The sequence below is a fragment of the Bos taurus genome, chromosome 5 (genome assembly GCF_002263795.3).
Source record: "Bos taurus isolate L1 Dominette 01449 registration number 42190680 breed Hereford chromosome 5, ARS-UCD2.0, whole genome shotgun sequence".
In the NCBI taxonomy this organism is placed as follows: Eukaryota; Metazoa; Chordata; class Mammalia; order Artiodactyla; family Bovidae; genus Bos; species Bos taurus.
In genome coordinates, this window is record NC_037332.1 from 99,860,310 (window position 1) to 99,886,913 (window position 26,604).

At 39.1% G+C, this 26,604-nt stretch overlaps 1 protein-coding gene across 1 annotated transcript; it reads left to right on the forward strand.

The window, feature by feature from the left end:
* Positions 1-2: 2 nt before the first annotated feature.
* CLEC1A (C-type lectin domain family 1 member A) lies at positions 3-20,441 on the forward strand. The gene is given in 6 exon segments (NM_001076081.1): positions 3-310; positions 10,834-10,932; positions 12,541-12,717; positions 13,905-14,056; positions 16,430-16,548; positions 18,557-20,441. Coding segments are annotated over 6 exon segments (837 nt in total). The 5' UTR covers positions 3-195; the 3' UTR covers positions 18,732-20,441.
* Positions 20,442-26,604: the final 6,163 nt, after the last annotated feature.

Below are 26,604 nucleotides of genomic sequence, written 5' to 3' on the forward strand. Positions count from 1 at the left end.
ACAGATTTGGCAATCAGAGCTCAAGTTCACAGGACAGGGGCCGGACCTCTGGTGGCAGGAACTGGAGTCGGAGGCTTCCCCTACTACTTGCTCAGGGAGGAGAACCTCAGGCATGCCTTTCAGTGCCTCGGTCTCTGAACCGTCTCACTTGGGGAAATCCAGCCACAGACCACGGTCATCCGTGCAGGAATCCAGATGCTGGCCAAATACAGCAGCACGCGGGACATGCTGGATGCTGATGGAGACACCACGATGAGCCTGCATTCTCAAGCCTCTGCTACATCCCAACGGCCAGAGCTTGGCCATACAGGTACCCGTAGTCCAAGTTGGTCAGACCCTTGAGAAATGAAATGAGCTAGGGTACCAGCTTCCTAGCCTAGGAGGGTACGAAGTGGAGGAAAGAGAGAAAATGTTTCTGTGATTTACAATGACGCATATCTGTGCACTTAACTACAACTTGTATGCCACATATATGAACACGTGAGAAAATTAAACTCAGTATATGCACAGAGGTTTTTCTAAGAGTCTGTCTCTGGCAGAGTGGTTTGCATTTGAAAGTGTGTTACTTTTACCGTTTTGTGTAGCACACAGGCAAACATGAGACTGAATGGACAGTTAGAGCAATGTCTTTTCTCCTTCCTGTGTTCAGATCCAATGCTGTTTTAGTTACCATCTGTGATCTGATCTGGAAATTTAGATTGATAAAGGCTACCTTTCTGCTAGTTTTGAACTCATGGCTTTAGAGAGGCGTTTCCAAGCAGATACGCCAACCCTGATAATTTGTTGTAGTAATTCTGCTTCTTGAAGTTGTGAGGCCTAGGGACAGTCATGCCAACATCAGGGGTTTGGTTTTATTATCTGTGAAATGAGAGGGGATCAAAACAAATGCTTTCTAACATCCCTTCACCTCTGAAATTCCATGATTTGGTGGTATAAATAATGGCTGCAGTTGCAATGACATCCCATCTCGTTCCCTTTTATTCTCTTGACTCCTAGAATGTTATTGAAATGATTGGATTAAATTGTGAAAGTAATTTTTGTCCTATCTTATGCTATTTCCGATAGTTCACCTTTTTGCATAATATATATATATATTTATATTTGCATTTATACGTAACTATATATACATACGGGCTTCCCAAGTGGATCTAGTGGTAAAGAACCTGCCTACCAAAGCAGGAGACATAAGATGTGGGTTTGATCCCCTGGGTCAGGAAGATCACTTGGAGAAGGAAATGGCAACCCACTCCAGGGTCCTTGCCTGGAGATTCCCATGGACAGAGGAGCCTGGCAGGCTACAGTCCATGCAGTTACACAAAGTCAGACACAACTGAAGCGGCTTAGCAGGCACACATTTATACATATGTATTTTTCTCAGTCCAGAGAAGAAGGATTCTATTTCCTAGAAAACTCAGACAACCCAAGGCAGAAATGCAACCTACGTTCTGGTAAAAAGATCTCAAAACTGTAGTAGAGACGGGACTAGGTTCTAAAACCACAAGGTGTTATTCAGTCGCTCAGTTGAATCCGACTCCTTTGCCATCCCCTTGGACTCTAGCCTGCGAGGATCCTCTGACTATGGGATTTTCCAGGCAGGAATACTGGAGTGGTTTGCCATTTCCTTCTCCAGGGGATCTTCCTGACTGAGGGTTTGAACCCATGTCTCCTGCCTTGGTAGGTGGTTTCTTTACCCCTGTGCCACCTGGGATTCTTGTGGCAGCTTTTTAGATTTTATTCATTGATTTATTTATACTAATGTATCTAGTTTCTGGTACTAGATCTTGGAAATTTTCAGCCTCCTTGATATGAAACAAACCGATAACTTTGAGATGTCAGTTTCTGTAGCCACTGGATATGTGTAATAGGATATTGTATGTTCCTCCAACAAATCCTGTGAAGAGTCAGCTCTTAGGACTGTGGTTTCAAGTAGCTTGTATACAGCTTCAGTTTAACCTTTGACTAGAGCTGGGAACTAGCACAAGGCTTGGTCATCAGCATGATCAGGAACAGGGTGTACCAGTAAGTTCTGCTGAGGTTAGAGGGTGGAGAGAGGGGTGGAGCAGGATAAAACACCAGCTGAAACATCTGACAACCTTTTTGTAAGAATGGCAATTGAAGCAGGAGGAGTGGAGGTCAAAGTGTCTTGAAGGCAAACATCTGATAATAGTTGTCTTACCCTACATGTCTGATATTTTGTTTCCATCTCATGATAATGCAAGTATTTAGAGGAATGTCACAATAGAAGCCTCATTATTTATTAAAATAGACCTGATATCATTTTGCTGCTAAAAATAATAACAACTACTACTTTGGAAGTTTTTCAGCAATGCAGAAGATTCAGATTCAATTTAAGATTGTGACACAATTATGCCTGGGAAAATTTAATATTTTCTATAGAATGAATAAAATAAAGTCTACATATTCACTTTATTTTCTAGTTTTCAATTTTTGATATAAAATTCACATTTGTGTTTAAAACATGTGAAATAATTCAAAGGATACAAAATAAAAATGAAAGACAACACTCTCAGACCTCCTTTCCCTAAACTTATGCTTGAGGTCTGTGTCATGCCAGGCATGTTGCAAAGTACTGAGGATATAATTTCAAATATGATATGATCCCTGCTTATGAGGAAATTTAAAGAATAAGAAAGTTTTTAAGTGAACAGCATGTGTGATGCAGTGCTGTGATGGAGCATGCTCTCCTAGAGGAATTGGTCATTTCTGTCTGGTAAGGGTAGAGATCAGGAAAGATTTGAAAGAGGGATGACCATTGAGTGGACTTAACTTTAAGGTGTTTCTTGTGATATGGGAACAGAAATGGGAAGGTTTAAGGGGCTGAGGTTACTACAGGCAGCCATACACATAAGAGGAAAGCCATGGCAGTCTTATGTAACTGTATTACAGAGAACGAAATATATTATGGCTGAAGGGTAGAGTTGGAGGGGGATGTTTTGAAGGAATATGAAGCTGGATAAGCTAATACCCAGCTTTTTCTTTAGTCTGAGCATGAGGTGAGAAGAACCTGAGCTAAAGTAGTGTGGGAATGAGGAGGAGGAATTAGATATGAAGGATACTGAGAAGTGAGAGTTTAAAGTATTGGTGACTGGTTACAAAGGGGGAAGGCAAGGAGGAGCAGAGCGTAGGTTGACTGGGTTTCATCTGACGTTATGTAGATGACGCTTCCATCAACTAAGAAAGCTACAGGAGGACTAAGAAAGAGGATGGATTCAGTGTGAATGTGACATGCTTGTAAGAGAAGGCACAAGGAGTTGGAGTTGCCTAAAGGCACTTGTGTGTATCGCATGTGGGTCTGAGCTAAACGTATGAAGTGAAGTGAAAGTCGCTCAGTCATATCTGACTCTTTGTGACCCCATGGGCTATACAGTCCATGGAATTCTCCAGGCCAGAACACTGGAGTGGGTAGCCTTTCCCTTCTCCAGGGGCTTTTGGATTCTTTCCCAGCTGAGCCACAAGGGAAGCCCATAGGCTTGGCCAAAAAGTTCATTTGAGTTCTTCCATAAGATGTTACAGAAAAACTCAAACATTTTGGCCAACCCAACACACGTGAGAATTGATGGCTTTTAGGTAGGGATTAAACTTTCTGAGTGAGATCACTGAGGAATGTAAAATGAAAACAAAGTAAGACAAAACACAGGAGAAGAGTGCCAAGGAGAGAGAATCTTGGGGAATATAACTGGAGGGCAGGCTGAGACAGGGACCCAGTAGGACCCACTAACATGAGTGACAGACAGTAATGGATGTGGAGCAGGAGAGAGAGGCTTCTAGAGAGCCAAGAGACACTGACTTTGAGAGAAACAGACAAGCCAGTGGTAATAAATAGCAAATTTTAAAAACAATAAACAATATGGCAGAGAGTTCCAAGCAAGAAGAAGGTTAAAAACAATTTATTAGAAATAGGAAGCAAAATGGATTATTGGTCATTTTTCATAGCAGGGGTTTGAAAGGAACTAGTAGTTAAGAAGGAAAATACATAATTTAAGTAATTTTGTCTTCATTCCTTTTTTTCCCCCTTTCTGTCTTCTTTTTTGAGGAGCCTGGCTGTAAAGAGGAAAGGTAAAAAGTTAGAGCTAATGTGTTGTGCGTTTGTATGAGTGCTGTCTAAAATTAGTTTTTACAGTGTAGGAGATTCTAACTCAATTGTAGATTGGAAAGAGGTGCAATTACAGCACTTCCCAGTAATAATGTATCAGAGAGAGAGAATGAAATAATTATGGGTCAGATTTCCTGTCTAAATATAGCCTTATCAAAAAATATGAAAACGTATTTGTGTTTAAGGGGAAAATAATAGTAAGAAGAGAACCTTTATTAAATTCAAGTTCCATTTTTTCCTTACTCATATTAATTATAATATTTTTGAATTTTTCCAAGATTTTTAGCTTCATTTCCTGAACCACAGCACAAACCCTTCATTCAAGAGACATGGCAGAGGCACCTCTCTGGCAGTCCAGTGGTTAAGACTCCGCTCTTCCAATGCAGGGTGCTTGGGTTCTGTCCCTGGTTGAGGAACTAAGATCCCATATGCTCTGCAGCCTCCCTCCCCCGCAAAAAGCAAAGGGCTCCATGACGAAGTAAATAAAAGAAAAAACTGTATAGAAAAAGAGTCATGGCATAAACCATTTCTAATTGTTCCAACACATCTTTAATTCATGCCTACTAAAAGTCAAACATTATGGTAGGCACAGGGGAGGCTCTATTTTTAGGTGCTTGGAGAAGTGGAAGGAGTGATCTTAATTGCTGATTAGAAGAGCATGTCATGTACTGCTATTGAACATATGTAGGAAGTCACAGAAGCGAAGAGGAATGCATAAGTTACTGACAGTGTTTACACATGTGGGTATCTTTGAACGAGGTGACATTTGATCTAGTCTGTAAGTCTAAGTTCAGGTTTTCCAGGAAGAGCAACTCTGGCCCTGGGTGGCCTTTCCAGAGTGACGACCACATGTGGAAAGACAAAAGCACAGAGATAAGAGCTGGCTTGGTGCGGTATATTCATGGATAAAAGAAGGAAGACAAAACTACAAAGAGAGGAGATGAGGTGTTGATGTCAGATTGGGATTTAGATCCAGACAATTTTGGGAATCATCAGCAAAGTCAAACAGGATGGCAAGGTAGACTGTTGGTCTGAAGAATGTGTGGTCCTCAAAGGGAAGGAGTGATGGGGTAGAGGTTGGGGCAACTGAGGCTGAAGAGTAGGAGGGGATGCTTCTATGCAGGACCTTTTATAGCTGGAGGAACATTTTAACATTAGTGAAAGTGAAAGTGAAGTCGCTCAGTCGTGTCCGACTCTTTGCGACCTGTGGACTATAGCCCACCAAGCTCCTCCATCCATGGGATTCTCCAGGCAAGAATACTGGAGTGGGTTGCCATTTCCTTCGCCAGAGGATCTTCCTGACCCAGGGATCGAACCCAGGTCTCCTGCATTGCAGGCTGACACTTTAACCTCTGAGCCACCAGGGAAGCCCATCTTAACCTTAAGGGAGACTTAAATTTAGTAAGCTCACCTTGCTGGTAGAGTAGAGAATATATGAATTTAAGGTGACTCTTATTAAGATATTCACAACACAGATGTGAAAAGTTGCAAGTGGTGAAATGCTAGTGTTTCTGTAATTCCATATGGAGCTCCCTTATATAGGCAAATATTAATGTGGGATTTGTTGAGAGGATTGGGAAATGATTTAAAATATTCAGGTCCAGGACTTCCCTGGTGATCCAGTGGTTAGGACTCTGTGCTTCCAGTTTTAGGGGACACAGGTTCAACCCCTGATCAGGGAACTAGGATCGCACATGCTGCTCAGCCAATAAATAAATAACAAAATAAAATCACCCTTAAAAATATTCAGCTCTAGAATGAATGCTTGGATAGCATATCTGGTTCCATCATTTACTAGCTGTGCAACCATAAGAAAATTAAGCAGCTCTTGGGCACTGCAGATTTCTTATCCAAATAAAAGTTTAAAGTAGTGCCCTCTTGAATAATTATTGGGAGATTCAAATGAAATGCTAAAACATATATAACACAATAAGTACTATTATCAGTAGCTGTGTATCCTTGCCTTACTAACCTCTAACTAATTAATTGCCTTACTAACTTCTCTAGGACTCAGCTGCTTATCTGTAACACTGAGATGATAATAGTATCTACCTCATAAAGTAGTTGTAAGGATGGATGATATTAATTCCTATACAGTATTTACCTCAGTAACTCAAGAAATGTTAGCAATTATCATTAATAGTAATGTTATTTTTGAAATATATTTCAGAAACCAAACTCGATTGGACATATAAATTGTTGTTTAGTGTTTAAGTCATGTCTGACTTTTGGGACCCTGTGGACTGTAGCCCATCAAGCTCCTCTGTCCATGGCATTTCCCAGGCAAGAATACTGGAATGGGTTGACATTTCCTTCTCCAGGGGATCTTCCCGACCCAGGGATCGAACCTGCATCTTGTGCATTGTCAGGCGGGTTCTTTCACACTGAGCCCAGTTTACCTGGGAAGCCCAGTTTGCAATGTGATTTTATGCAAATTATTTAAATTCTTTGTGTCTTTTCAAGCTTTTAGGACCCTTCTTATTTCAGAGGCATTTAAAAAGTCTACATTCAGCAATGCTGTTTTATTTCTTGGAGGCCCTGGGAGAGGAGGTGTACAAACTCTTCCTTGGTGGCTGATGAAGGGCAGTTGTTCAAGTAAGACAACTGTTTTCACCAATGACATTTCTTGTAACTACAAAGGGATTTTTATTCAAAACTTGACCTTAGCACTACAGCCTTTTATGGCATATTATAGTGAGAGGTTACAGGAAAGAGGTGTTTTTTTCTATATATATCTTATTATTCCTAGGGATGTTTGGTATCATTCCTTGGCCTGACCACACCTTTTTCTAAACAAGCCTCAGGAGACAGCATCGGCGTTGTCTTCCAAAAAATAAAGCCAAGCTAAACCGAAGCACCTCCAGGCAGCTTATTTTTCTTATTTTAAGGTGGGAGTGGTCCCCAGAGAGAGACTTAATTATGATCAGGGTACTTGGAACAAAACTCGGGAAAATTAAATTCACAGTTAGAAAAAAACATACCTAGAGGAAAAATAACTTCAAAGAAAAGGAATAAGTAAAACTTTCAATACTATAGTCTCACCATCATGGAAGTCTGGTTTCCTAGTGCTGGGTCAGTTCTCCCACAGTTCTTCCCCGCTACCCCAAGTAAATAGGATATATAATATATTTGATGGTAGGAAAGCCTGGCGTGCTGCAGACCATGGGGTCACAAAAAGTTGGACATGACTAAACTGAATAGATAAGAGAGAAAAATAAAGTTACCATGGTGGTGGGTCTACATATACACTTTCCTCTGGAATCTAGAAACATGCATCCAGTTAATTTTCTTGAGCTACATAGGCTTATAGAACTTTAAAGAGACATAGAGTTTGCAGGAGGATGTTTAGCTTAAGCTGTATCTCTGATCTTACTCTTTCATGTTCTGCTGATTTGAGATATGCTTAAGGATGCTGTCATGAGTAGCTAGCAATTTCCAGAAAAATTTAGACCAAACCGGATAGACCAGCCACTTGAAAGAAACAGAGAAGAAAGCAAGTCTCTGCTATATCTGCTTATGCTTCAGAATGTCACTTAAGTCAGTGTCTAGAAACCAGTTTGGCCAGGAGATGAATTTAGCTGAGTCTGCCCTCTGCTGACAGAAATCTTGTTGAAAAGTCAATAGATTGAAAAAATAAAAAATCAACCTGTAAAGCTTAATGTTAGACAATGCTCTGTGCCTCTGTAAAAATTACATAATTTTAGATAATATTAGTTTTTCATAATTTCATCCTTCATGCATTTGCTCCTTCAAATATGTGGTGGTGATGGTTTCATCGCTAAGTCGTATCCAACTCTTGTGACCTCATGGACTGTAGCGTGCTAGGCTCCTCTATCCAGGGGATTCTCCAGGCAAGAATACTGGAGTGGGTTACCATTTCCTTCTCCAGGGGATCTTTCTGACCCAGAGATTGAACCTGGATCTCCTGTACTGCAGGCAGATTCTCTACAGACTGAGCTGTGAGGGAAGCCCTCAAATATGTATTCAGCCTTTATGTGGCCAGGCACTATTTTCAGTGGTGGAAATACACTGGTGAACAAGATAGACAAGATCATTGTTTTTATTATTTGTATTATCTTATTTATTTGGATGCTTCAAGTATTCGCTGTGGCACCCAGGCCTCATGTAGGATCTTACACTGCAGTGCACCGACCATCCGGTTGTGGCATGCGGACTCAGGAGGTGCAGCCCCCAGGCTTAGTTGCTCTGCAGCATGGGGGATCCTAGTTCCCTGACCAGGGATCAAACCTGTGTGTCCTGTACTGCAAGGTGGATTCCTAACCATTGGACCACCAGGGGAGTTCTGACAAGATCACTGTTTTAATGCAATGTACATTCAAGCAGAGGAAATAGACAAAATCACAGAAAGGTGATGGAATATCACTTAGTAATCTTTTTTTTTTGACATACATACATAATGGGATGATGTGCTAGAGATGAACTCCCAGTGACATCTTACAAGGATGCACCATTTAAATGGGAACCTCGATTGCAAGTAGGCTACTAGTAACCCACCTGAGGATTGATTAATGCAGGAGTATAAACAGAGCTAATACAAAGGTACTAAGACAGGGACACTTGTGGCTTCCCTGGTGGCTCAGAGGTTAAAGCGTCTGCCTCTAATGCGGGAGACCCTGGTTCGATCCCTGGGTCCGGAAGATCCCCTGGAGAAGGAAATGGCAACCCACTTCAGTACTCTTGCCTGGAAAAACCCATGGACAGAGGAGCCTGATAGGCCACAGTCCATGGGGTCTCAAAGAGTCGGACACGACTGAGTGACTTCACTTTCACTTTCAAGACAGGGACACAGCGGTTTGGATCAAGGATAAACGGAAGGTCACTGTGACTAGACTGTTTGAGTGAGAAGAGGATAGCTCAGAAATGGATGAGAGACCTCGATAGGCTCCAGATGAAAAAGATGCTTGTAGAATTTTATTCTAAGTGCAATAAAGCTATTGGCAGGTGTTTTTTTTTTTTTTTAATTTTTATTTATTTTGGCTGTGCTGGGTCTTCATTGCTGGGTGTTGGCTTTCTCTGATTGAACTGAACAGGGGCTACTCTCTAATTGTGGTGCATAGGCTTTCCACTGTGATAGCCTCTCTTGTTGCAGAGCACAGGCTCCCTAGGGCAGGGCATGCCAGGCTTCAGTAGTTGCCACACTCTCAGGCCTAGATGTCCCACTTACGTGGGATCTTCCTGGACCAGGGATCAAACCTGTGTCCTCTGCATTGGCAGACAGATTCTCAACCACTGGACCACCAGGGAATTCCCCCTATTGGCAGTTTTTAAGTTGAGAAGTACAATAATAAAATGCCCACTTTTTAAAAAGAGGCATCTATCTTTAGGAAAACTGATAATGGATTTTATCCTAAAAATAATGCACACCATTGAAAGTTTTTGTGAAAAGATATGATCATAAAATTAAAATAAGATTCACATTTTAAAATATATCAATATCTGGATCCTGATTTTTACTTATTTTCCCTCTTTGGTGGTAAGTTTCAGAGGATATTGATCATATTTTCTACTTCTGTATTATCTTTACTATTAATAGTTACCATTCCCCATTTAGAAATAATGCATAGTACAAATCTCTGTATCTGAAATTTATCATGCAGGGGACTTTGCTAAGGAGGAAATGAATTTATATGTCTTTAATCTTTCTGCTTTTGAACTTAATTTGAATTCCCAATGAAGTGAAACTCATAGGTCATGAAGAGACCAGGGTTTGAGAGTTTAACAGCCCTTTAATTTTTATCAGAATGCTAGAGGATACTTGCATCTGACTGTGGGTTTTCCTGGTCAGATATTGCTAGTTATTCAGATTGATAGCTGACCTCACAAGGTGATGAGCTTATCTCTGACTCAGCAGAATCTATGCAATCACCAGAAGGCAAGCTTGTGGGCTGTGGGCAAGCAAAAGATGCTGGCTAGAGTTTTGTTTTGTTTTGTTTTTCCCATTCCTTAATGGGTACAAGGTTGAGATTACTTAAATCCGTCATTGAAAAACTGATGGTCATGTTGCATTTATCATCTATTTTTGGAGCTATAAAATCAAATGAATGAACAAGCAAAATAAGAATGACTTTCAACAAAGAAATTCCAAAACGAAACAGTAAAACAAGAACTTCTTATTGTGTGTGCCCGTGTTCAGTAGCTCAGTTGTGTCTGACTCTTTGCTGCCCCAGACTGTAGCCCGCCAGGCTTCTCAGCCCATGGCATTTTCCAAGCAAGAATATTGGAGTAGGATGCCATTTCCACTTTTCTTGCATTGGCAGGAAGGTTCTTTACCAATAGTGCCTCATTACTGACAGGCAATTTGCTTTTTCAAACTGGGAAAGGGAGTGTTTTGCAAAAAGTAACAACACATTACTTCTTTTCTGATGATGTGAAAAATTGTTCTTTGTTAAGGCATTTTCGTGAGAGTCTTCTGCAACTTTAATTTTGACAAAAAGAAGGTTAACAGTAATGCATAAATTGATTCAATGCAAAGTAGGACTGAGTAGAGGAGGAAGGTAGAAGTGAGCAGGGTTTATGAAAGAATCTAGCAGAGATTAAGTCAGGCCTGGCCTGGAGCTTTGTTACTATTTCCCAGGACCAAGGGAATGGTAACTAGACCCTGAAACCTGTTAGAACGAACTCCTCTTACTTCCTTGCTACTGATGTAGATCCAAGAGGAAGAAAAAGTGAAACCCTGTCTTTGCTTCTGTTCCCCGCAGAGCACCAGCGTCCCTCTTCTGCTTGGCGTCCAGTGGCCCTGATCCTGCTGACTCTCTGTTTGGTGCTGCTGATTGGCCTGGCAGCTCTGGGGCTTGTGTGTAAGTCCGCACTCTGACTTGGGGGAGGATCCTGGTTTCAAGGTTTGTCTAGGATAAGAAACACTCATTATTTTTTTTAACTTTGATTCTGGAGCCTGTGAATAAGTCCTTATTCGGATGAAACCCTGTAAATGATGAATATAGTGGAAGAAGCATTAAAATACAACAATCACTTTCCAGCTAAACATTTACATTCTGTTTGCGATAAGAAGGTTTTTGCCTGTTAATATATCAATATTTAACATCAGCAATTTTTAATGAATGTACACATCAGCCCTTTTCCATTTCACAAAAGACTACAGCTGCAGTGATTTTTGTTTCTGTCATTTATGGCTCAGTGGGCCATGCAGAGGGAAAGATTTAATTTATATCCAATCTCTTCAAGGTACAGAGAATAGACCAAGTCTTTAATCACTATAATATCTAATATTAAATATTATTTTTAAAAGGGGGGCTTCCCTGTGGCTCAGATGGTAAAAAATCTGCCTGCAATGCCAGAGACCTGGGTTTGATCCCTGGGTCTGGAAGATCCTCTGGAGAAGGGAATGGCAATCTATTTCCGAGAATATTTCAGTATTCTTTCCTGAAAAAGTCCATGGGCAGAGGAGCCTGGCGGGCTACAGTCCATGGAGTTGCAAAGAGTCAGACACGACTGAGCGACTAATACACACTCACACTCACACACAACTATTGTAATAAAGAAGTCCAAGAAGTTATATAATCATTTTGCAGAGACTTGTGGAAATCAAATAAAGAAGAATTCATGTATAAAAGTCTTTAATTTTCAAACTAGTAAGAATAAAGTTTAAAACTCAAAAACAAAAGGGGATAAATTTATTTCAACAGATGGGACCCTTTAACAATATGTCCTGAACAGTTGAAGAAAGTTGTTAACAGTAAAAGCAGGTTTTAATGTCAAAAATTTCATTTTTATAGGAAATTTTAGACCTTGTTTGTAATCTTAAATTAAATTTTTTTTTAAAAATGTATCTTAATGTTTCTACCCTGGCTCCCCAACTTTGATATAACTGTTGTTTTGCAGGCAATATTCTTTTCAGTGATAGAAAGTGACTCTCATGATTCATGGAGGATGTTTCTACTTAGATTTAGAAACTTGGAATTTAAAGCTAAGTTGAAATTTTCTAGCCTAGTCACATTGAGAAAATTACTTGTTCTCGCTGAGCCCAGTTTACAAAGCTATAAAATATAGAAATGATAATATTACTATGAATGTGATAAAAATATATGGTACATTGTCAATACTCAATATAATGATTAATAGATAAATGATGTATACTTTTAGGTTGAGTAATGGTTTGACAGTATACACAGAAAGATTTATTGAACAGTAAATATATTTAAGGAGTTTATCCCTGAAGCTGGGAACAGTTATTATAACTCTACATTTTCAGATAAGGAAATAGAGAAATTCATTTGCCCAGGGCAATACAATTTATTATAGCTAGAGTCCAAACTTGAATGTAGGCAATATGAGATCTCAGAGCCTGGGATCTCAAACAGCATACTGTTTTGTTTTCCCCAGGTGTAGACAATAGAAATAAAAGTGAAGAAATACTCTGTCCAGCCTCACTTGGTAATTTGATTTAGTTTTTCAGTTCTACCAGCTCTCCAACACTCAGCAAGACAGCATTTTGCAAAAGGAGGAAAAACTGGGGAATCTCTCCCGACAGCTGCAATCTCTCCGAACCCAAAACAGGAAACTTGCAGAAACTCTGCATCACGTGGCTGAGAAACTCTGTCGTGAGCTCTATAACAAAACTGGAGGTGAGTGCTGATCACTGAGCTTCTCTCTGTTCTCAGCACATCTGTCCATACAGAGCTGATTGTCCCATCAGAGTACCTGGGAACCATGTATTATTCAGCAAGTCATCTGGCAAACTTAATAAAGGGTTTGAACAGCCAGGTCATCCCCAGTTATCGAGATCATGTAGTGCAACTGTGTCTGTTTTACAGTATAGGATGGGATTCATCAAGTTCAGACATTTTTAAATAATAAGTACAATTAACTTTGAATAACCAAAATAACACTACAAGTAAATAAAATACAGGATTACCTTATGAAATATTTCAAATAGAAAAATACAAACAAGAATATAATAACCATTTGCGTGTTGACCTCAGATTTTAAGATGTCAACATTTTGACACTGTATTGCTTTTAAAGTAAAGATATTTTTGTGGAATGATGGGATTTTCATCTCACTGCATACCCACAAGGGACTTAGTTTCAGATACCCAACTCTTAAAGGCCCAGGACCATGTGCCCACATAGGTGTTAGACCATGGCTCTGAGAGCCTAGTTCTTATATTTATAGTCACTCCCCACTCAGTCCATCTCACCCTTGGTCTGTGCACTTACTTCTCTGACTTTGATGTCCATCTTAACTTCTGACTCATGGAGATTTGCTGGTTTAATTCATGCATGGCTTAGTATTTATGTGGTCTTTTTCTAAAATTTCACTTATTTGAGTGAGAAAATAATCCATATCCTATTGCTATATATTTCATTAAAAAATCCTTGTACTACTGTATAAGAGGATATTGAGGAAGAAAATTATAGAAACTTCAATGGTTTCTCAAATCCAATGCATATTGAGTTTCTGAACAGGTAAAAAGGTTCTTTATGAAATTGAATATACTTTTTTTGTGCTGAATTACACAGGGCAAGAAATTTGAAGTTCTAACCACTTACAACTACAGTCCATTGCCCATGAAAGCAGATCATGTCTGTTTTAACTCCCACTGTGTTGTTTTTGTTCCTGCTGTAAACCCAACTATAATTCCTGGCGTACAGTGGGTATTCAGTAAACATTTGTAATTATCATTGCCTGGGCAATTAAATATCTAAGAGAGAGAAAGAATCAATTGTTTCTTGGGTCATCAATATTATGTGATTTTAAGAGAAGGAAGACAGGGTAGAAAATAACTTACTAAATTTGGTTTCTTTTCAAGAACACAGATGTAGCCCTTGCCCAGAAAAATGGAAATGGCATGGGGACAAATGCTACCAATTCTATAAAGAAAGTAAGAGTTGGCAGGGCTGTGAATATTTCTGCATTGCTGAGAACTCGACTATGCTGAAGATAAACACACAGGAAGTGCTGGTAAGGTCCTGAGGCTTGGTGAGTGTTTGAAGTATTCTCAGAAAGAGGTATTGGGATTGACATATATATACCGTTATATATAAAATAAATGACATATACACAGTGTTATATATAAAAATCCCTCTATAGCACAGGGAACTCTATTCAGTACTCTGTAATGACCTATATGGGAAAAGAATCTAAAAAAAAAAATGGGTATATGTATAACTGATTCACTTTGCTGTATACCTGAAACTAACGCAATATTGTAAATCAACTATACTCCAATAAAAATTAATTTAATAAAAAGATTCTAAGCAATCAAGGTCCACAGACTCTCTCATTTATTGTAATCAAGGCTTAATCTTATTTTTATTGCTCTGAGTGATCCCCTGTGGTCATCATTTGTGGAACGATCTCCACAAATATCCACTCCTTAGAAACATGAAAGAAAGCCTTTCAAATTCACCATCAGTCAGGACTCAAATAAAGAATGTCTCAATTTCCTAACCTCTTTTGGCTTATGTAAGAAGGGAGCAATATTGGTGCCATACCAGAGGAACGAAAATTGCACTTCCTGCCTTTCTGTGAAAGTGACAAAACTTTTGATTGAAAACCATGCAATTAAATCATTTCCATAATCTGCAAATAAATATCTTGCCTTCTGGAAGTTTATAACCCTAACATAGAGTGGTCAAGAAAAATATGAAAATAAAATTGGCATTTATTGATAGGTACATACAATTCAAATTCACTATTAAAATGCTGTGGTTGTTCCCTTTTCTCTTACATTTGTTATTGACTTTGAATTAAATTCCTCAAGCAGTATGACCATTGTTTACCTATCATTGTTTCAGCAGGGATCATGGCACAGAGTAGTTTATCAACAGAGTTATTTAATTAAAATTAATACTCAACTAAGTCTGCAAACTCTTAACATCTTTCTGTAAACTTGTCTCTATGCATCATGCTCAGTCGTGTCCGACTCTTTGCGACCCCAAGGACTTTAGACTGCCAGGCTCCTCTGTCCATGGGATTTTCTAGGCAAGAAGACTGGAGTGGGTTGCCATATCCTTCTCTAGGGGATCTTCCAGACCCGGGGATTGAACTCGGGTCTCCTCCTGCATTGCAGGTGGATTCTTTACCCGCTGAGCCACTGGGGAAGAACATCTTTCTAGTTGCATCTTAATTCCTTTCCACTTCCTGAAATCTATGATTATGATGAATGAAACTCTGCAGTCTCTCTCATCTACTAAAATAATCTTTTTCATCCTTTCTTGATGGCTTAGTTTAGGCAGAAAATGAGGTAATTTATTTGGCCAAGCCAGTGTAACCTGGCATAAACTCTGTTAATTTTTCTTATTCTCTTCTTTTCCTCCACCTCCAGCATATACTGAGGATTCAGATATACCACTGAAGAACACTATATTCAGTGGTTGGAAATATTATTATGAAAGTTATATAGTAATTTTCTCTCATGTACTTTGTATATTTATATATATTTAAATCACTTTCATATGATTTATTTATAGAACTTTTAACATGAAGGGATCATGATTTATTTGGTGATAATATTTTCAGCTACAGTTCCTTTGATATGCCTGTTTATGACTGTTGCTTAGCAATAGCTTCATTTATATTTGCGATAAACTTTTATTGAACCATTATGTGCCATTAATTATCTGAGGGGTTAAGAATGTGAAAATAAATAAAATGAAATGTATGTCCTTAAGGAATTCATAGTATTGTGGAAAAGAAAGACATAAAAATGTATAACAGATTTAGATAAATTTCACGTTAAAGAATGAGAATAGATAGAGGGAAATAATCAAACATTTTTCAATATGGACAGTAGAAAAGGAGTTCTATATATACAAATATATGAAACATTTTCCTTCTTCATCTGAGACATGAATCATCCTTATAAATTCCTCTTTTACCTTTTTTTTTTTTTTTTTTGCATTATTCTTTTCTCCTTCCTGGTTGGTCCCTGTCACATATATTTGTGAAGATTCTTCACATTCCTGTACTTTTCCTTCCAGATTCTTCCATTTCCCAAATGTCTCCAAATCTGTCTCCCACATTTTTTTATATCAATCTTATTTAATCCTGTGACTTGAAAATAGTGGATCATTTCTAAATCTTGGCTGATGTGTTTCTTGGTTTTAGCACATCAGTATTCAGTCCATACTTACTAAGACAAAATAATTCTTTAACTTGGGCAAATTAGCTGACTTCAGGATGGACACTATTTTTTGTAAATGTCCTATTAGTTACATGGGCAGGACTCGTGTTGTTCTTGTATTAAAATGCAAGCCAGCCAATATATACGCATTTCCATGTATATATTATAACATCTCTAAAGCTAAAGGTTTTCTTGTGTGCCTTTCACAGGAGTTTGCCATGCCTCAGAGCTACTCTGAGTTTTTCTACTCTTATTGGACAGGGCTATCCCGCAACAGCAGCGGCAAGGCCTGGCTGTGGATGGATGGAACCCCTTACTCCTCCGAACTGTAAGCCTTTAGCATGTTACATGGGAAAAGCATTTAATAGATTTTTCTTGAGTGACAAGATACTGTGTAGGAGGACATCAAAGATATATACAGAATATAGTCCTTACTCTCAGCTGCTGCTGCTGCTGCTAAGTCGCTTCAGTTGTGTCCGACTCTGTGCGACCCCATAGACGGCAGCCCACCAGGCTTCCCCATCCCTGGGATTCTCCAACCAAGAACACTGGAGTGGGTTGCCATTTCCTTCTCCAATGCATGAAAGGAAAAGTGAAAGTGAAATTGCTCAGTCATGTCTGACTCTTAGCGACCCCATGGACTGTAGCCCACCAGGCTCCTCTGTCCATGGGATTTTCCAGGAAAGAGTACTGGAGTGGGTTGGCTCGTAAATCAGTGAGAGAGACTAAATGGGATTCATTGACAGAGAGCAAAAAAGAGAGAGGGAGAGAGGAAGCTCTGCTATAGAAGAATAAACTGAAGCCCAGGTTGTAATGGTGACCTGTGTAAGGTCACACAACTCTACAACTTGTTAATACCTAGAGATAAAGTAAAACCTTAGATCTCTTGGTTTTCTGTGCAATGAAATGGGGAGCACGTTTTTCAAAATACAGTCTCTGAGGATTTACAATATAAACAATTATATTATCAAAAATTAGTTTAACTTATATGTGCATTTAGATAGGAATAAGTATGGTATATTCTTCGAGATTGGTAAATGTAATATCTATATCATCAAAATATATTACAAATATCATATGTTAATGCGTATATGTGGAATCTAAAAAAATGGTATAGATGATTTTATTTGCAAAGCAGAAATAGAACACAGACATAGAAAACAAATATATGGATATCAAGGGGGAATGGGAGGGGTGAATTGGGATGAATTGGGAGATTAAGATTGACATATATACACTATTGATACTAATGTGTAAAATAGATAACTAACGAGAACCTACTGTATAGTACAGGGAACTCTGTTCAGTGCTCTGTGATGACTTAAATGGGAAGGAAATCCAAAAAAAAAAAAAAGGATATATGCATGCATATAGCTGATTTGGGCTTCCCAGGTGGCTCAGTGGGTAAAGAACATGCCTGCCAATGCAGGAGATGTAAGACATGTGGGTTTGATCCCTGGGCTGGGAAGATCCCCTAGAGGAGGGCGTGGCAACCCACTCCAGTATTCTTGCCTAGAGAATCCCCATGGACAGCAGAGCCTGGCAGGCCACAGTCCATGGGGTTGCAATGAGTCGGACATGATTGAAGCGACTTAGCATGCACACGTGCATAGCTGATTCACTTTGTTGTACAGTAGAAACTAACACAACATTGTAAAGCAACTTTACTCCAATAAAAATTAATTTAAAAATATATAACAATTTAAAGCCATGTTTGAGCAGACATCTTTCTGTATAACTATAGTGAAAAGTGTTAGTCGCTCAGTCATATCTGACTCTTTGCAACCCCATGGACTGTAGCCCCCCAGGCTCCTCTGTCCATGGAATTCTTCAGGCAGGAATACTGGGGTGGGCTGCTATTCCCTTCTTTAGGGGATCTTCCCAACCTAGGTATCAAACCCGGGTTCCCTGCATGGCATGCAGATTCCTTACCATCTGAGCTGCCAGGAAAACCCCTATAGAAGTATATAAGATTTATTTTTCCAGGAGAAAGTATATATTCAATGTGATTATTTTTTATTCTATAGTTAAATAAACTGAGTCACAGAGAAGATAGATAATTTTTCGGATGGCAGTAAAATCATATGATAAGCTGGATGACAATGTGTATTTTAATTTTAGTCATAAATAGCTTTTGTTGTTTTCAGTGACCTGATGCCCCTGGAATGTATGTGGAAGTTGAGGGGCTGAGAAGAGAGGCTGGTGACCCCATCTTTTCAGTAAACTCATTCTGGGTGTCTATTCTATAAGTTTATCTAGCTTAGGACCCTCCCTATGTACTTTCCTTATTTTAGAAATAAACTATGATAAAATAACTTTTTTCTTTCTTTTTTGAGGTTTGATGTTATGATAGATTTGACCAGCCTGAGAAGCAGGGACTGTGTGACCATCCTCAATGGGAAGGCTTTTTCCAAAGACTGCAGAGAGCTGAGACGATGTGCCTGTGAAAAAGCTGCAGCCATGGTGAAGGTGCAGAGTCTCCATGAGCCTCTCAGTCGGAGGTGGAGGTGAACGGTTCTCCAGCTACAACCGCAACAGCAGGCCCCCTTCAGAGAGCTGGAAGCTTCTGCTCTGCAGATCACAACTCTTGACTCTTTATGTGCACCTGGCCTAATGTGGGTCCAGTTCCTATTTCTGTCCATTTAGTCCCTGTTATACCTTCCAGGTGTTGCTGTGGTTTAGTCACTAAATTGTATACTCCCCCAGGTACTGAAGATTTAATAATAACAAATATAAATAATGGAAAGTGTTGGCGATTTTAGAATGGACTTATGATTTAAGGAAAAACTCAACTTCAAGGTGCTCTTCCACAAAATATGATAGCAGTCAGTGTTGTGGTTATACGTGTCTTATTGAGAGTTTGTAGATGCTTTTGCAATAGTACTGATTATTTCATTATTCGAGGAAACTAAGAGGTCTGGGAGAGGCATGCTTTCTTCAGGAGGATAGTTTTAACATTCTAAATTTTAAATCTTTTTAGTTATGTGTATGTTTTCAGAATATGGCTAAGGATGAGTCAACTGAATTGTGATAGGGTAAGTTATCTAATCAGATTGTGGCAAATGAAAGGGACACTGTGACATCAGACACAGCTGGCTTCTTGCGCAGTGTCCCCTGCTCAGAATAACAATATACACACACCTAGCAGAAATTCCAAATAACACCATCACGACACACTGACTTCATTGGCTTAGAGAGAAGTCAATTTTAGGAGTTTAACACTAGAAGGGATAATCTGTTATCATTCTTTGTTTTTCAACAGTGGAAGCTGGGATTCTTCACTTTTATTTTTCGTAAACATCCATCTCGTGGTGAAATGACATAAAATTGGCAAATACACAATAAAAGAAGATGGTTGTATTTACTCCCATCATACTGTGCCACTTATCAATCGTTGCTTGTAGATTTCCTTCTTATGAATTTTCCCTTCAGTTTTCCATTGATTAGCTAGGAAATTTCTTCATTGTTGAACAAATTTTGCATTAATTTATTGTGTCATGCAGAAAGAACTACATTTGTGGCCATAAAATGAAAGTTAAAGACCCCTTATTGTAATTTATTATCAGACAAATCCCTTTGCTCTTTTTTTAAATTTTAAGAATAGGAAATCATCATAACATGACTTTGAAAATATGACTTGTGAGAACAATTTTCTGTCAAAAATCAGAGAGGATAGCTCCCTGTGAATGGGTTTTCTAAAACGGGAAGACTTTTTATTTTCTAGATTCTTGTGCTTTTAGGTAATTCTGAAGAAATTGCAGGGAAAAGTCAAATGAGGAACATGACCTTTCCTGGTAGATCTGAGTTCCCCAGGGTACGCAGTGAGCTATTTCTTTTCCTGAGGATATTGAACCGCTCTTAAAAACTTATCAACAGGAAACAGGTCAGGAGCCCTGTAGCAGCAGGAAATGTGAGAAGTCTGCTGGGAACTTTTGCTTTAGAGATAGTAGCTGATTGTGAAATATGTAGGAAGGTCTAGAAGACTGTCTCAGAGTTAGCCTCAATATTTGGAAGTCAGATACTTTCTAATGGAATTCTTCTAGTTTTCGAAGAATACAAAAAGCAGCATAATCTGATTTAAGATATATGTAACTTTTGGTACAAGTTTCATTGTATGAATACATTTTTGGAATCTAATGTATTATTATTCTTTCAATGTTACTAAAGTTTTTCTTTTCATACATTTAATGGCGTTTGAATAAAGCATGTTAAAAAAAAGCATCTTTACATTTGCAGGATAGGGTTTTATTTTTCCTATCCTTTTACTTTTTAAAAACTAATCTGAAAAATGGTACTGATGAACATATTTGCAGGGCAGGCATAGAGACGCACATGTAGAGGGCGGACTTGTGGGCATAGCTGGGGAAGAAGAGGGTGAGATGAACTGAGACAGCAGCATTGACATATCTACACTGCCGTGTGTAAAACAGATAGCTAGTGGGAAGCTGCTGTATAACACGGGAAGCTCAGCTCAGTGCTCTGGGATGACCCAGCAGAGTGGGATGCGGATTGTGGGAGGGAGACTAAAAAGGGAGGGGATATATGTATACTTATAGCTGATTCATGTTGTTGTACAGCAGAAACTTAACACTGTAAAGTAATCCTCTAATTAAAAATAAATCTAAAAACTAGTCTGAAACTCAATGAGATGGATCAGATACCCAGTTCATTATTTGCTGGGCATCAGCGACGCAATGGACATGATTTTGAGAAGGCTCCAGGAGTTGGTGATGGACAGGGAAGCCTGACGTGCTGCAGTCCATGGGGTCGCAAAGAGCCGGACACAACTGAGCGACTGAACTGAACTGAGGGTATTAACTTGATTATCCCGGTGCTAAGGTCCAGTATCTTACCATTGTGTTGAAAAAGCCTTGTTGTTCTGGGCCAAAAGAAAAATGCAAGGAAAAATCTTCCACCCTTGCGATCTGTGTGGAAAGCAATATTGCTACTGAGGAAATCTGTAGAGGTTTATGCCAGCTGCTCTGTAGATAAAACTCAGACTTGTAAATACTGCATCACATGCTGACGGATGATGTCAGCCGAAGGATGTTTGCCTCTGGCTTCATTGTACTTCTTCTCAAAAGAGTTATTAAATGCTTCCTATCCTTTCTCTAAACACAACTCCATGACAATACTTTGAAGAGTCTCGAAGACAAACAGTCTTTCCTACTAAAATTTGCCATTGTTTCTCCTTTATTCCAGGTTATTATATTGAACTGCCAGCTGCCAGCTGTGCAAACCAGAAGAGACAGCTTATGTTTTCTTTGCTATTCTCCTTTTATGGGTTCAGCAGAAAACTAGAGAAAAATCCCTTTTATTGAAATTCCCATTTAAACTCCAAGTCAAGGGTAAATAAAGAAACAAATACAAAAACACACTCATCTCATTCTTAAAGGAACTTCTCCTTCTGAGGTCATCTTTTACAAGAGACTTCCAGATTCATTTAAATGATATCTCAGTTCAGTTCATCTCTCAGTCGTGTCCAACTCTTTGTGACCCCCATGAACCGCAGCATGCCAGGCCTCCCTGTCCATCACCAACTCCCAGAGTTTTCTCAAACTCATGTCCATTGAGTTGGTGATGCCATCCAACCAACTCATCCTCTGTCATCCCCTTCTCCTCCCACCTTTAATCTTTCCCAGCATCAGGGTCTTTTCAAATGAGTCAGCTCTTTATATCAGGTGGCCAAAGTATTGGAGTTTCAGCTTCAGCATCAACCATTCCAATGAATATTCAGAACTGATTTCCTTTAGGATGGACTGGTTTGATCTCCTTGCAAATACAAGGGAGTCTCAAGTGTCTTCTCCAACACCACACTTCAAAAGCATCAATTCTTCAGCACTCAGTTTTATTTATAGTCCAACTCTCACATCCATACATGACTACTAGAAAAACAATAGCTTTGACTAGACGGACCTTTGTTGGCAAAGTAATGTCTCTGCTTTTTAATATGCTGTCTAGGTTGTTCACCATTAAAAGATGCTTACTCCTTGGAAGGAAAGTTATGACCAACCTAAATAGCATATTTAAAAGCAGAGACATTACTTTGCCAACAAAGGTCCGTCTAGTTAAGGCTATGGTTTTTCCAGTAGTCATGTATGGATGTGAGAGTTGGCCTGTGAAGAAAGCTGAGTGCCAAAGAATTGATGCTTTTGAACTATGGTGTTGGAAAAGACTCTTGAGAGTCCCTTGGACTGCAAGGAGACCCAACCAGTCCATCCTAAAGGAGATCAGCCCTGGGTGTTCATTGGAAGGACTGATGCTAAAGCTGAAACTCCAATACTTTGGTCACCTCATGCGAACAGTTGACTCATTGGAAAAGACTCTGATGCTGGGAGGGATTGGGGGCAGGAGGAGAAGGGGACACCAGAGGATGAGATGGCTGGATGGCATCACTGACTGGATGGACATGAGTTTGAGTGAACTCCAGGAATTGGTGATGGACAGGGAGGCCTGGCATGTTGCAATTCATGGGGTCACAAAGAGTTGGACATGACTGAGTGACTGAACTGAACTGAGGTTGTTTACAACTTTTGTTCCAAGAAGCAAGCATCTTTTAATTTCATGGCTGCAGTCACTATCTGCAGTGATTTTGGAGCCCAAGAAAATAAAGTCTTTCACTGTTTCCACTGTTTCTCCATCTATTTGCCATGAAGTGATGGGACCAGACGCCATGATCTTAGTTTTCTGAATGCTGAGTTTTAACACTCTCCTGTTTCACTTTCATTAAGAGGCTCTTTAGTTCTTCTTTGCTTTCTGCATAAAGGTGATATTATCTGAATATCTGAGGTTATTGGTATTTCTCCTGGCAGTCTTGATTCTAGCTTGTGCTTCATCTAGCCCAGTGTTTCTCATGATGTACTCTGCATAGAAGTTAAATAAGCAGGGTGACAATATACAGCCTTGATGTACTCCTTTCCCTATTAGGAACCAGTCTGTTGTTCCATGTCCCGTTCTAACTGTTGCTTCCTGACCTGCATATAGGTTTCTCAAAAGGTAGGTCAAGTGGTCTGGTATTCCCATCTGTTTCAGAATTTTCCTCAGTATATTGTGATCCACACAGTCAAAGGCTTTGGCATAGTCAGTAAAGCAGAAATAAATCTTTTTCTGGAACTCTCTTGATTTTTCCATGATCCAGAGAATGTTGACAATTTGATCTCTGGTTCCTCTGCCTTTTCTAAAACCAGCTTGAGTACCTAGAAGTTCATGGTTCATGTAAAATTGAAGCTTGGCTTAGAGAATTTTGAGCATTACTTTACTAGCGTGTGAGATGAGTGCAATTGTGCAGTAGTTTGAGCATTCTTTGGCATTGCCTTTCTTTGGGATTGGAATGAAAACTGGTCTTTTCTAGTCCTGTGGCCACTGCTGAGTTTTCCAAATTTGCTGGCATGTTGAGTGAAACACTTACACAGCATCATCTTTTAGGATTTGAAATAGCTCCACTGGAATTCCATCACCTCCACAAGCTTTGTCTGTAGGGCCTTTCTAAGGCCCGCTTAACTTCGCATTCCAGGATGTCTGGCTCTAGGTGAGTAATCACATCATCTTGATTATCTGGGTCATGAAGATCTTTTTTGTACAGTTCTTCTGTGTACTCTTGCCACCTCTTCTTAAAATCTTCTGCTTCTGTTAGGTCCATACCTTTATTGTGCCCATCGTTGCATAAAATATTCCCTTGGTATCTCTAATTTTCTTGAAGAGATCTCTAGCCTTTCCCATTCTATTGTTTTCCTCTATTTCTTTGCATTGATCACTGAGGAAGGCTTTCTTACCTCTCCTTGCTATTCTTTGGAACTCTGCATTCAAATGGGTATATCTTCCCTTTTCTCCCTTGCTTTTGGCTTCTCTTCTTTTCACAGCTATTTGTAAGGCCTCCTCAGACAACCATTTTGCCTTTTTTCATGCAGTGGAAGAAAGAAATAGATTCAAGGGATTAGATCTGATAGACAGAGTGCCTGAAGAGCTAAGAACAAAGGTTCCTGACATTGTATAGGAGGCCAATGATTTCTACTGCTGCAGTAAATTAGATTTCATTTTACTCTAAGTGGTGTCTTTATTATAAGGAGAGAATGATAAGAATCTTACATATCTCAGCTACTTTTGGTGAGAAATGAGAGATTAAGTAAAAGTATTTTTAATTTAGCATGTATTTGATGAAAGTCTGCTTTATGGTAAGGTGTTGTTCTAGGGATGGTAGATAAGTGGTAGAAAAGTAATAGTATAATCAGTTCAGTTCAGTTCAGTCGCTCAGTCTTGTCTGACTCTTAGCAACCCCATGAATCGCAGCACGCCAGGCCTCCCTGTCCATCACCAACTCCCTAAGTTCACTCACACTCAAGTTCATCAAGTCAGTGATGCCATCCAGCCATATCATCCTCTGTCATCCCCTTCTCCTCCTGCCCCCAATCCCTCCCAGCATCAGAGTCTTTTCCAATGAGTCAACTCTTCGCATGAGGTGGCCAAAGTACTGGAGTTTCAGCTTTAGCATCATTCCTTCCAAAGAAAGCCCAGGGCTGATCTCCTTCAGAGTGGACTGGTTGGATCTCCTTGCAGTCCAAGGGATTCTCAAGAGTCTTCTCTAACACCACAGTTCAAAAGCATCATAGTATACTATTATATTATATATAATATATTGTATATATATATTATATATATTATATAATATATAATAATTATATTATATATAATAGTATACTAATAACAATAATTAGTGAAATATTACTAGTATAATAATAATAATTAGTGGAAATTATTATATTTTTTATATATATAATAAATATATATAATATATATATATTTCTCTAACACCACAGTTCAAAAGCATCATAGTATACTATTATATATATTTTATATATATTATATATATTATATTATATATATTATATAATATATAATAATTATATATAATAGTATACTAATAACAATAATTAGTGAAATATTACTAGTATAATAATAATAATTAGTGGAAATTTCCTTCCTGTAAGTCTCAAGACACTTTCACATCCACTGTCTCTAGGGAACAAGCTAGTCCATGCTTAGGGGAGCCTGCAGACCTAGGACAAAGATTGTCTATAGATTCATTAGGTTTAAGACAGGTATCCTCTCCGGAAACTTGGTGACAATTTACCTGTAAACTTTATCTTCTTGATATCCTTATAACATGAGCAGTAAAGGGATCATTTTAATCTGGAGTACACAAAGCGGTTGATGTCTAGAGATGACTGGGGATTTACCCAGACAACAGCAGCAAGCACAAGTAGAGTGTAAAATTCCATGTAAGATGCTCTTCTCAGCAAATTTACATATATGGATAATCTCATCCTCAAACAATATTTGAAGCAAAGTCTATATTTATTTTCAAAGAGGAAATTGAGGCATTGAGAGATGTAGTTAAAAGTGCTGGAGTGTTAGTCTCAGGGATCCAGGTCATGAGTCTTTTTTTTTTCTCTCTTAAAATTGGAATGTAATAGCTTTACAATGTTGTGTTAGTTTCTGCTGTACAATGAGGTGAATCAGCCATATGTATACATATATCCTCTCCCTCTTGAGCCTCCCTCCCACCCCCACCCTCCATTCCACCCAACTAGGTCATTACAGAGCACCAAGCCGAGCTCCTTGTGTTATACAGTAGCTTCCCACCAGATGCCATTCGACACATGGTAGCTACACTCTCAGTTCGTCCCACCCTCTCCTTTTCAACCCTGTGTCCACAAGTTTGTTTTCTACACCTGTGTCTCTATTCCTTCTTACTCTGCAAATAGGTTCAGCAGTACCATTTTTCTAGATTCCATATATATGCATTAATATCTGATATTTGATTTTCTCTTTCTGACTTACTTCACTGTGTATAACAGTTCATTGCAGCAACTATTTTAGCCAGGACAAGGAAGCAAACTAGATGTCCATCAACAGATGAATGGATAAAGATGTGGTACATACATACCAAGGAATATTATTTAGCCATAAAAAGGAATGAAATTGAGTCATTTGTAGTGGTGTGGGTGAACCTGGAGTCTGTCATACAGGTCTTGAGTCTTTTGATATGTGAGCAGTGGGGATGGTCAGTAAGAGGTAGAAAGGAAGACCATAGTTCTTCTATTTTTGTAGTTTTTTTTAAAATTTATTTTGAATTGAAGGATAATTGTTTTACAGTGCTGTGTTAATTTCTGCCAAACAACAATGTGAATCAGCCATAAGCATACGTGAACCTGAACCTTCTTCCCAACCCCCTCATCCTATCCTGCCTCTCTAGGTTTTCACCAAGCACCGGGTTGAGCTCCCTGTTATACAGCAACTTCCCACCACTAGCTGCCTATTTTACATATGGGTCACAGCTCTTCTTTACTGGATACACGCTGCTGTGCCAGCCTGACTATTCCTTCCA